The following is a 12,174-nucleotide window of genomic DNA, read 5'->3' as shown; positions in this document are numbered from 1 at the left end:
GGATACACAGAACTTGACCAACATTGCTGAATGAAGGCTGAGTGCACAGCCAGCAGATAACCCCTCTGACAGATAACTGTTCTGGTGCCTTAAGCTGCACTTTGCTGCTTAACTGAGAGCCATTCTGGTGAACTAGCCAGATTCATACGTACTGCACAAGTGCAATTGTGATAGAGCTCAAGGCCTCAGATACTTTCCAATAAGCTTGTTTTTAAATGTAAATCACTGATTTTTTATTTTTTTTTTTCAGATTGTGTGGAAATCCCAGCCCTAATGTCATCTGGGGAGGGTTTTTTTAAGCACTACAGTAAGTGATGCAATCAGTGACTCACTGCTGGTTTGGGTTTCACCAGAGAACTGTGCAGCCCAGAGCAGCAACCTCCCAGACTGCAACTGCTTTGCTTCTTTAATAGCTAATATGAACAAACTGAATTATAATCACATCCCACTGTTAATTTATTAATTTCTTATACTTTAATTTTGTAGTTAATACAAACCTTGCATGTCTTGGTGAAATCGGTTTTATTTGTTTCCCCAAGGAGACAGTTTATTCCTCTTCAACATTTTACTCGCAAACACACACATAAGTCTCAAAATTGATTTAAACAGCTGATATAATTCCGTGACCATTTAAATAAATAAAACATACATGCATACCAGAGTGATGAAAATGTGCGGGCATTTCATCACACTTTCACTTCATCACATACCCAACCTGCATGGTAACGATAAGTATCAAAGAGTTTATTCACTAAACAAATAAATTTCTGCCTTTTATGGAAAGCAAACAGTTAAAAGAGAAAAACAGTTACTGCAATATACTATGATTTAGTGCTCCACTGTATATGACTATACTTAACCTATGGATGTGTGCTCCATAGAAAGAAACAAGCCATTGCACACTGAAGGAGAAAGCTGTGGGTTACTGTTCCTTAGGAGTACCTTTAGGTATGTGTTACCCATGCCTGCACACTCAAAAGAACATGGGTTGCTAGATTCATGCCCTGGGACAAGCATGTCCCAGCCGCTGCTGCCTTCTTGCCTTGATTATCTGGCAGCAGGAGATACCAGAGACAGCCAGGCACCATGCAGGGCAACACCTTGGGTACAAGGGCAGAGCCAAGGGCAGAGGGCCGGGAGGTGCCTGTTGGCTGGGATAGCAGTGGCAACACCAAAAATATGAAGGTGGTACACTTGACAGGAAGTGGCAATATTGTTTGTATCACACACAAAGCTTTCCTTCTACTATTAACAACTTTAAAAATTACTTACAAGCATTCTTTTCACTGCTCTGACAACTTCTCCTCTGATATCTGGGAACGGGCATGCTGCCTTTTTGTGTTTTCCTCTGCAAAGTTCTTGTGGCAATATCAATTGCTTTCACCTTGCAGCTCATTGCAGATCCGTTAGCAGACCAGCAAGTGTTTTCCAGATTCCTGTTACACATCTCCCACTGACCATCTGCTATTAGCACCTTAACAGAGATGCAAGAAGTCACTTGTTGAAAGGGGATTAAAGTGGTTACAGCCCAGCACAAGGCTGCAAGTTCATTATGCTACTTTGCCCTCCAACATTAAGCAACAGCAATAAACAGCGAGGCTAGAGAGTCAGTAAAAATGCATGAGTTCATATCAGCTATCTCAGAATAATTATGCTGGTTTACATGACATTCAGCTTACAAGAGTTCCATTTGGTCAATTTAGATTGTAACTTTGGTTACAGCAGTTTTGTGGTGGTTTTATTTATTTATTTTTAAACACAGCAACTCAGGATTATCAAGGAAGATTCACTTTTATTCCTGGTTCCCTGTAGTCAGCAGAGACTGAATGTTCTAATTGTTGCCTGTGGCTGGGTTTTTGGCAGCATGATGTGAGAAGTGGATCTGTATTTCCCTTTGTAACACTGAGGTGTAAAGCTCATGTGGGCTCTGGATTCACTGACCATTTGCAGAGAAAGATCTACATCCACTTGCATTGTCTTGGATAGGCTTTGGTGGTCTAGTTTTATATACTGGGCTGTCAGTTCTATACTGTGTTCTGTTAGCACTAAACAAGGAGTGGTCTTTTCAGCCATCCTACTAGGGCTGTGGATTTCAAGACAATCTCCCATATAAGATTTACAGAACAATACAGAGGAGCAAGATAATCTGTTACTGCACATTTGCAGATAAGAAAAAGCTAAGCAGAGCTGCCTCTGATCACAGACACATCTAGCAGGAGTACAACACTGCTGCAAGAAAAGGCCCTGCAGTGATTCAGGACATACCACTCTCTGGGAATGGTATCCTGACTCCACTTCGGTTTGGAAAAAAATGTTCCGAAAGGCTCTCGAGCTGCCACATACTCTATTTTAGTTCTGGGGCTCATCCTCTAATGTCATATATATTCTGAGTAGTAAGGGAACCACCTGATGTCCAGCTTCATTTCAGGGAAAGGGAGGGCATAGGTATGATGGGCACTAGAAGACTAGTTTGGATGTACTCACATTACTGGTAGATAGTTCAGAGGAGAGACACCTTGAAAGGTCAGTGTCATGAACACAGCATGCTAATGATGCTAATGAGATAAACAACACCCAATATAGCTAGGTCCTAATGTCATGGAGCTCTAATGCACATGTTGTACCGGAAGCACCTGAGCTGGACTCATTTCAGCCAGGTGACTTGTCCTGCTCGTGCCCCACTGGGCAGAGACTCTGAGCACCGCAGAACTGATTTCCTTGGCATTTATCCACATTCTTTTAATACTAAGATTAGTGCCTATTCCTGTTAGAACAGCAGCAGAAAGCAATGTTACTTCTCCTCCTTCCAGGATATTCTGATTTATGACACAAGAAAAGCCTGCCCGTTTACTTTTTCCAAAGTACTCCATAACTCCTTGTACCCCAAACACATCCAACAGTTATTCCTGTAACCCATCTTAACCACCAAAGCTGAACAAGTCCCTTTTGAGCTTCTCTTGCATTCAAATAAAAAATTTGGCCTGAGAAAACAGCATTAGTTTTACCTTTTTGCCTATTACATCATTCATTATTTTGCTTACAATCATTGCCAGCATCATAGAAAAATGCAAAATTTGCTGTTGCAACATGTTACACTGACTGTAACTTCTCACGTCATGGGCCCTTTTAGCACCAGAGACATCATTTTGGTTTAGTAATCCCTTCAGAAAATTTCTCCCAACAAATATAGAAGACTGTCATCATGATAAGAAAAGTCCTTTCCCCCAAAACTGTTTACCATCCCAGAATAAATAGCAGTGAAAAGAATGGCTCTCCAAGACTTAAGGGGTCATGATCCTCTTATCAGGAAGGTATGACTCCAAGTACTGTACATAAGCCACTTACCCTTCCCAGCACCCTGCAGTCATCTGAATGTCAGTTAAAAAAAAATAAAAATAAAAAAAGATGAAGCTATAGCGCTGCATCAACAGACAGCTGTCCCAGTGGGCACTGGGGACACAGGATGACTCGCATTGCTGAGCCATGCAGTCATGGCCAAAGGCATGATGAGCTCACATTTCATTCCGATGCACATACGCGGTGCGGTCAGACTGCAGGACTCGGCTGCCCTCACCCTCCTGACGCCCCCCGCCTGGTCTCGACACTAGATCTGGCTAGTTAACATGTCTGGAATGAGTGTGAGCCTACCTTCCAGCTGGCAAGTCTTCAGGCGTACTCGGATTCCAAGGTTGGAAGATTATCTCATTCAAGCATAGCACTCCCAATGATATATAAGCAAAGCTAGTGTGGTGGTCCCAGCAGAGCTAGCTTGAGCATTGGGAGATTCATCCACAGGGGAGCAGAGCCTTCAAACACTAGCAAACATGATGATGATGAAAGTAGAAGAGCTGGTAGGTACAACCTTCTTTCATTTATTTGTAATTACTTTCTTTTCTGGACTGTCAATGTACCAGTCTTTGTGGATCACTGAGGTAAAAGAGCGGGTTACCTGCACAGAGCGCTCAGAACCTGCATATGCTATAATTCTTTATCCTACTGTATTTCCACTAACCTTTGCTAGGGAAGAGGGCTAGCCACTGGTATAACTACACAGTCCTTTGAATTTTACATCAGAACATAACTCACCAAGAAATACATAACAACCAAAATTTAGCTGTGTGTTTTCCCTTGATCTTGATTGACACACTTATATGTCTAGAGCTACTAACTTTACAATCCCAATCCAATAAGAGACTGGGGAAAAGACAGCAATGCAGGGAACCAAATTATTCTCTTTCCACTTTTAATTCAACACCTGGCATTATTAACAGTTCTCATGCTCACTGCTATTTATGATACAACAAGTTTTGAAAGCCTCTATCTAAACCAGATCACAAGCAATAGAGTTCAGACTAATAATGACCAACAGTCTGGGAAAAGAGGAGTAATCCAGTAAAGCACTGGAGCATTATAGGGGGACTCTTTATTTTCTTTTTCCCCCAGATGGCACAGGTAAGATGAAACTCCCATACATGAATAGTCAGCACTATCCTAAACTTTTGGCAAGGCCCTAACAATTACTCTAGTGTTAAACTTAATCATAACATCCACTAAATTTAACAAGTTATCTCTTTGAACATACTTAACAAGACATCCAAAACATTTCCAAAAGCTATGAAGAGCTGTGCTGCAGCACAGCATCATGCAGCTTCAGCACAGCAGCTACCTCGCATTCATTTGCCAAGTGCTATAAATGGGAACTTTGGTACTGACAGCAATAGGTAAGATCAGCCTTGAAATTACTCAGCAACCCGATTTAACTGCACTGTGTTCCAGTCAGACTGTAAGGTCCCAATGGGGAAAGCATATCCTCCCACTCTGGCAGCTCAGTTCCCCTGCTCATGGGGTGCTGGTGCCTGCTCAGAGTGGCTCCTTCCAGCATAGCCTTTCACAGCTTTCTGATAGGTCTGATAAATGCTGGTGAATGGAAATGCAAGAAAATTCTGAACAAAAAGGATGTTCACAACTCAATGGCTTTTGTCAGCATAGCAGCAGCTCAGTGCCAGTCACACAGGGAGTTACAGTGAGGTGGCCTCATGGACTTGACTCAAACCCTGAGGATGCCAGCAGGGGATTGCTCTGGGGATGTAGAAGACCTGCCTGCAAACATGCTTGCCCCAGCTACCCACAAAAGCACACCTAACCAGGCACAGGCTGAACAAGGCCTGCAGTCAGTCTGCCACATGCTTACCCATGTTCCCAGGGGGTGCCTGCTGCGGTCATCAGACTAATGCTCATAACATGTTTTCTTTACAGGTGACTGGGAAGAAAACCGATGATAAAGATACCAGCAGCTTCCTGCCTGAGGACTTCAAAACTGGAGAGTATGAAGCTGAAGTAAAATTAGAGAAGCAAGATGACCTAAAGACAGCTTCTGATCACCTACCAACCCAAGCAGATATGGGTCACGCGAAGAAGCAGCATGAGGCAGAGGTAGGCTCTTGGATTTCATACTTGGGTTTTTATCATATTTCATACACTTTTTCAGTACTGTGAAGTTTCTCCTCTTTTTAAATTAGAAATACATGCATGGTGGGCTAGATAAACAAGCCCCTAGGAATTGCTGCCAAACAAAGTTGGTCTAACGCCCACTGAACGCAGAGACATGCTGACTCCTGCAGCCAACTCATGCAGGCAGTAACTCTAAAGCAGAACCCATGAACAAGAATTCATCTGGAAAAAAAACCCATACCATGTGGCAGGACCTCACCAACCTATTTACCAATATATTACTTAAAGATGCCAAGGGATAGAATTTGTCGTGAGGTAACTCTTTGTTTTGAATCATTCTTCCAAAGCCAAGGTCACCTCATGGTACCTGAAATCTTATGTTTCAAAGACAACACACTTGTCACTGATGCCAGCAGCGCCCTGTACTCACTTCATGCAGGGATGATTTGAACAAGGAGGCTTGAAGAAGACTTAAACACTTACTGAACTGTCTCTTCAAGGACATTGGTGGCATTCTTTCTAGTTTACCAGAATACAGCACTTACTGATTGAAGTGCTAAAATTGTTGTAAATCACATATCACATACTTCATTTAAGGGAGTTGGGTTTTTTTTTGTTTTTTGTTTTTTTTTTATAAATCAAAGAGAATTAAGTAACAATAAATCAGTGGCTACCACATGAAAGTGGTTGAAGGCAAAATGATTAGTGGAAGCCAGTTAAACCTGCAGGGGCCTCTCAGTCCTTATAAGCTGCAGATATCTTAAAATATTGGTCCAGAAGGGAATGCAGGGCTGCTTGGACTCCTGGCCTTCAACAAGCAAGAAAATCTCATGATATCCCACAACATATGGCTGAAGAAAGTGTTTAGGAAGAAGTACAATGGCATATGAACAAGCTGTAAACTATGCAGAATTTCTCATATACTTAGCAATGTATTCTAATGGTCCATTAGCCATAGACCTAGTACAAATCAAAACAAAACAGCAACTTATTTCAAAATTAAGCCAGTCTGGACTGGATTCAACTGAATGGTAGTACCCCCGTCCTGCCACTCTGGAGGGAAGAAGTGTTCGATCTCAGCTCAAACTGCTGCCTCTCCTAATTTGTTTCAGTTGAAGAAAAAACTACAGGAGAAATCAAAACTCGAAAGCTTGGAGGACCTTGAGAAAATTATTCAGCTGAAGAAGAAGAAGAAATGCAGGAAAGTGAAAGCTCCCCTTTTAAAGGAACCCGAACCAGAAGTCATTGTAAGTTTTGCTGTGAGCTCCTTTGGGAAAGGACCAACGGGCTTTTGTGCCACTTGTATTCATCTCCTGTATATTTTTCTCCATTAGACAGGGCCAGTGGATATAGCCATGTTCTTCAGAGCTGCACTGGAAAATAAGTTGCCAGTAATTGAAAAATACTTGTTGGACAAAGGGGATCCCAATGTCTGTGATGAGGTATGCTCTTCTTTCCTACTTTGCAGCCTGCTGCACAAGAAGGTTTATTACAGAACAAAAATAACTTCCACCAGTAGGTTTTATGGTATGCACAGTTTTGAGGAGGAAAGAATTGGGAGTGGGGTGAGATAAATAAATTCGGGAATTTTAACGTATTATGTATTCCATTGAGAAAGGGGCTGCTGGGATCCTCCTAAACAATATTACTTCAAAGGAATCCTTAAGTTTCAAATTAGTGACCAGGAGACCCTGATTTTCTGTAGCAGTTGAACTTCTAATGCTACAGATGAACAGACAAGAAATCTGTCTGCAGAAATACACACAAAAAAGCAATGCTGCTTGTATTCCATAGTGCATAAGCTGCATTTGCAAAATATTGCACAGCGTGTTGGATGGAGGAACTCAACAGGCATCACATTTTAAATTTGAATGCCACACTGCAGATATTCCTCACACCCTTTGAAATGCTGGATAGGCAGCTCACTGCAATTAAGATACTATTAAAATTTAGGAGATTTCAGGTCTCGAAAGCATTAGCTCTTAAAAATGAATCAGCATATCACGTAGATTTGCCATCATCCCAGGGAAGCAGAGATAAAAGATCTAAAAAGATCTTTCTGTGCCATATTTGATATCTGACTTGGCACTGTTTTAATTGACAGTACAAGCGTACCGCACTGCACAGGGCATGCTCTGAAGGACATCTAGAGGTGGTCAAGAAGTTGGTGGAAGCCGGAGCCCTGCTTGAACTGAAAGATATGGTATGTCCATCAACATGTGCTTCAAAAAAATTGCTCATTGTTTTGTAACTACTAAAATAAACACACAAGAAAAGCGCTAGAAAGACTTTACAGTATCTTCCAAGTTTATAATTAGAATAATGCTGCTGAGAAGAGGTTTCAGGAGGGGGTGTCTGTCTTGCTTGGCCAAAATTGTTGAAGGAAAATACAGGAATTAGAGGAGCATGTTCACCAATAGATCACCACAAACCATAAAGCCCTGAGAAGGGTAGGACAGCTGAAGTCAAATTACCATGTCGGGCTGTGAGCAGGTGCTGGAGGTAGCAGGGTCCCATTAAGGGCCCAGTGCACAGTATGCAAACTCCACCAGGAGATCCCTGTGCGCAGGAGACAGCCACACTGCTGAACACTAGCAGTTGTTTTTTCACTCCTCCTCTCCCAGTTCTTAGTTTGTTTGCTAAATAGGTGGCATTGGCCAGCCTTACTCCCCCTCATTCAACCAGCCATGCCCACAGTACTGTCAAATCAGAGGAATGGCAAGCAGAGCAACACCCACAGGTAAGAGGCAGCCCTTCCAGCAGAGCTTGGCTGTGGGGAAATAGGTGTTGGAGAGGTGGAGGGCAAAGATGATGGGCTGCTAATTTAAATGGCTCAACAATCATGGAAAAGTGCTTTAACTTAAAATGCATGAAAAATGATTTTGAATTCATTTAGAAGTTAGATCAAATTAGCTAAATTTCTTCTTCTTGTGCATTGTGCAGAATTAAATTACTTGTGTTTTTATGCCATAGCTTGGATCTACTGCCCTGCACTGGGCATGCCGGGGAGGAAACCTAGATATTGTGAAATTCTTACTGGACAAAGGAATGAATAGAAATGCAAGAGACAAGGTATGTTCCTCTGGAGCTCAACCACTTTTTAGAGGCAGCAAGCTCCCCAAGAAGATCATTTTTGGTGGTTGTTCTGATACCATCTTTTCTTGCTCAACAGCACTGATGGCTTTTGTAGAATTATTTGAGTTGGAAAGGAGCCCCAAATGCCATCTAGTCCAACTCCCTGTAGCGAACAGGGACACCTACAGCTCCATCAGTCCACTCAGAACCCCACCCAGCCTAAGTTTGGATGTCTCCAGGGGTGGGACATCTACCTCTCTCAGAACTTGCACCAGTGCCTTACCACTCTTACTGTAAAACCTTTTCCCTTATATCCAGTCTAAATTTCTTGTTTCTCCCACTCAGCTGCTTAGCACCCCTCTGCACGTAGCTGTGAGAACCGGGAAGTACGACTGTGCTGAGCACCTCATTGCCTGTGAAGCAGACCTCAACGCCAAAGACAGAGTAAGTTCCACCCAATCCTTACCTTCAGCTCTGGGCTGCTGCCTGTCTTCATGGCTCCACTTCCCCATGAAACCCCCTGCTGACACAGCGCAGCCTGATATGTGGTGCAGGCTGACCCATGTCTTGCCCCTTAGGAAGGTGACACGCCGATGCATGATGCTGTCAGGCTGAACCGCTACAAAATAGTCCGGCTTCTGATTCTCCATGGGGCAAATCTAACCATTAAGAATGGCGTAAGTAACTCAGAAGTTTTCCTTCAGAGCAGCTTCATGGGTTTTAAGGCTAGAAGAGACTACTGTGAACAGACTTAATTAAATCACTGCAGAGTTAATTAAAGCACAGCTGACACAGGGAAGCGCATCTTGGGGGAGATCAGGGAGCAGAGAAAAAAAAGCAATACCTATACTTAGCACGATCTATCAGCTGCAATCTAAACCACCACCACACCCTATTTTACTTACACATATTACCTATTAAAAAGACCTATGCACACAGGGCTTCAACCACCCCTGAGAACACAATAGAAGCCCATAGCCTAAGAGATCTCCTTTAGCCAGTACCAATCAATGCTTTTGATTAGCAATCAACTACATCTGGAAGAAACACGGGAGAAATCAGTCCTTGCCCCAACTTGCAAGGCCACTCCCTGCATTACCCCTCACCTGGGTATGAAAATGAGGAAGATCACAACCTAAAAGGCACAAAGTGTGCCCACTCAGGCGTTGTCTGTGCAGTGAAGTTTTTCCTGTTTAATTTAGATGTTGTTCATAATCTAACTGAACCTGCACATACTCTTATCCAAATTCTCAAACAGAAGAACTTACTGAGGTTTCACCTAAACGTATCTGTAATCAGTTTAGACTGGATCCAAAGAAACAGTGGCATGCTGTGCTAGTCCCACTTTGCTAACACAGTGGAGGCCCTCACACACAGAGAAATTTTGCCAGGAGGCTGAATAGCCTTGGAATAGATAGGAGGGTACAAGAACTCATCTCAGCAATGAGAGTACCTGACCCTGTGCATGTAGAAGGGTCTCACATAGATGCACTGTGCAAATATTTAGGGAAGTATAAAGGAATAAATTCACCAACTGAAATTAGATCTTGCTTTCTCTGTTAATCAGGATGGGAAAACCCCTATGGACCTCGTTCTTCAGTGGCAGAATGGCACCAAAGAGCTGTTCAACAATCTGAAGAACAACTCCTATAAGAACACCCCTCTAAACAAGTTTTGAAGAGACAAATGCCAGACTGCTCTCCTTTTGCTGCTTTTAAATGCTTCATATGAACCCGTAGGAAAATAGCTCTGAACATACTATATTTATTGAAGATATTTATTGTACTAGATTATTTGAAATACCTTCACTGAAAACCACAAACCAGACAGATTGAGTGTTAAGTTTCCACTGGTTATAAAATAGCTTTATTTATTCCTATTTATTTTAAAGGTAATTTTTAATGATTGTCAGTATTATTTTTTTATAGTTTTAAATTGCAATGCAATCTTTGTCAGCAACATGAGCCATTTTGTCTTGATGGCACTATTACCAACCCTAGCAACTTCCATCATGCCTTCCTTCCCACAGCTCTCAATAGCTAATATTTGAAATTGCTGCCATGCCTCTGCAAAATTCTCACTATCAGAAAACTATATTACATGAGTGGTGATACGTGGAAGAGACAAGAGTAATGGAAGAAGGAGTAATGAAAGACCCTAAGTGGATTTAAAGGAACAGTTAAGTAAAGGGGTTTACACATGCTATAGTTAACTGTGGCTCATAAAGAGCTCATGGACAGAGCTCCATCATATAGCCATATGAACTGCAGGATTCAGATGCAACGTGATGAAGGTGAGAGGAGACAGTATTGAGAATGTGGATTTCTTAAAGCTAGACTACTACAAAGCCTGATGATTGAAGAATGTAAAAACAGATGATGTATATTTGTAAATTTGTACTGCTTTTTCTGTACATTTTGTACTGACTTATCTCAGATTAAATAAACGGAGTGGTTCTTTGTACTTGCTAGAGTGTATTATGGAGCAGTAAGCATGCACCAGACAGTTCTCTTAAAGTTCATACCTTAGCCTCTAAAATTCATAAATAGTCAAAGAAAAAAGTCTCAGCTGCCCAAAGGAGCCAGCTCTTGAGCTACCTTCCTGCCACTGCTGGATAAATACTGCCTTTCCATTACATACAAACACACATACGGAAGCAGAAAGCTGGTATTTAAGTGTCTAATAATATACAAAGCTACAGTTTTATCACTGAGTTTGATTATAAATCCCTGTTTCTCAGCGGTTGGTGCTTGCAGCGTGGAACACACAGCTTCAAGTAGAGGCAGAACAATCTTAAGCAAGCAGAGACATTGATGTGCAGTTTCACTGGGACATCACACGCCATGTTCAGTTAAAATCTGAACGTTCCACAGAGCAGCCTCACAGTGAAATATGCCACAGGCTCCCACAAAGATTCACCAGCCAGTACAGCTGGCTTCTAGCCAACAGACTTCACAGTGTGGCCAAAACAAAGTCCTGGGCAACAAAACAAGGTCAGGAACGGACAGTGATGAGTATTTATTACTAGAATGCCAATTTTGAAAATGAATTTACGAAAACCCCACAGAGAAGCAGGCAGAACAAATGCCTATTTTGTCTGCAACCAGCTACCCTGCACTGAAGCAACAGATTTAGACAGATGAGACTTTTCACACAGCAAGCACCGTAATTTGTGTCACCTGAAAACACACTTTTTTTTCCCCCATAAGAACTATGGTATGTCTCTGCTTGCTGTCTCCCTCTGCAAGCTACTATTTCTGTACTTGTTTCTGCACAATCATCTGGACATTGGGAACATATCTTCCAGAAAACAGAAATTACATCAGTGCTGTCTAACTCATCTTGACTATCTTAACTGAGCAGCAGTTCAGTGCTCCTGGAAATTGGGAGAAAAAGAAACTTCCCACAAAGTTCCTGAAACGCTGTATCTACTTAAAGAGCAAAGATGCAGATGTTACATTTCCCTAGTTGAGGTCAAACAAGTGAAAGTAGAATAACTTGCATTCAAAAGCTTCCTTCTGCACGCTAGTTACAAAACTCTTCTCACGCTCACACCAAGGCATGGTATAGTACATAACTCATAAAAGTTACATTGAGCAGGCACATTTCCAGTGCTTCTTTATTTGGTTAGAACCTTAATTTGGAGGC

General features: G+C 42.1%; 1 protein-coding gene across 2 annotated transcripts; it reads left to right on the top strand.

Annotated features, from left to right (window-relative positions):
* Nucleotides 1-3,722: 3,722 nt before the first annotated feature.
* On the top strand, nt 3,723-10,989 carry ANKRD1 (ankyrin repeat domain 1). Of its 2 annotated transcripts, XM_015866888.1 has the most exons (9): nt 3,723-3,851; nt 5,257-5,433; nt 6,564-6,698; nt 6,786-6,893; nt 7,556-7,654; nt 8,425-8,523; nt 8,872-8,970; nt 9,105-9,203; nt 10,094-10,989. In XM_015866888.1, exons 1-9 carry the CDS (start codon nt 3,825-3,827, stop codon nt 10,202-10,204), a joined length of 954 nt encoding a protein of 317 aa, XP_015722374.1. In that variant the 5' UTR covers nt 3,723-3,824; the 3' UTR covers nt 10,205-10,989. The 2 variants fall into 2 exon arrangements, with proteins under 2 accessions (XP_015722374.1, XP_032301312.1); XM_032445421.1 differs by lacking the exon at nt 3,723-3,851 and having other exon boundaries at nt 5,179-5,433.
* The last annotated feature ends 1,185 nt before the right edge of the window (nt 10,990-12,174 follow it).

The sequence above is a fragment of the Coturnix japonica genome, chromosome 6 (assembly GCF_001577835.2).
Source record: "Coturnix japonica isolate 7356 chromosome 6, Coturnix japonica 2.1, whole genome shotgun sequence".
Taxonomy (NCBI): Eukaryota; Metazoa; Chordata; class Aves; order Galliformes; family Phasianidae; genus Coturnix; species Coturnix japonica.
The sequence above is the reverse complement of the archived record's forward strand: the minus strand, read 5'-3'. Positions and strand labels throughout refer to the sequence as shown.

What these genes read in the sequence shown, in the direction of transcription:
- ANKRD1 (XM_032445421.1), top strand. Translation starts at nt 5,194, where the DNA reads ATGTTCCCAGGGGGTGCCTGCTGCGGTCATCAGACTAATGCTCATAAC. An exon ending in ATAGAAATGCAAGAGACAAG is followed by an intron (nt 8,524 to 8,871) that starts GTATGTTCCTCT and finishes TCTCCCACTCAG; the next exon opens with CTGCTTAGCACCCCTCTGCA. An exon ending in ATCTAACCATTAAGAATGGC is followed by an intron (nt 9,204 to 10,093) that starts GTAAGTAACTCA and finishes TCTGTTAATCAG; the next exon opens with GATGGGAAAACCCCTATGGA.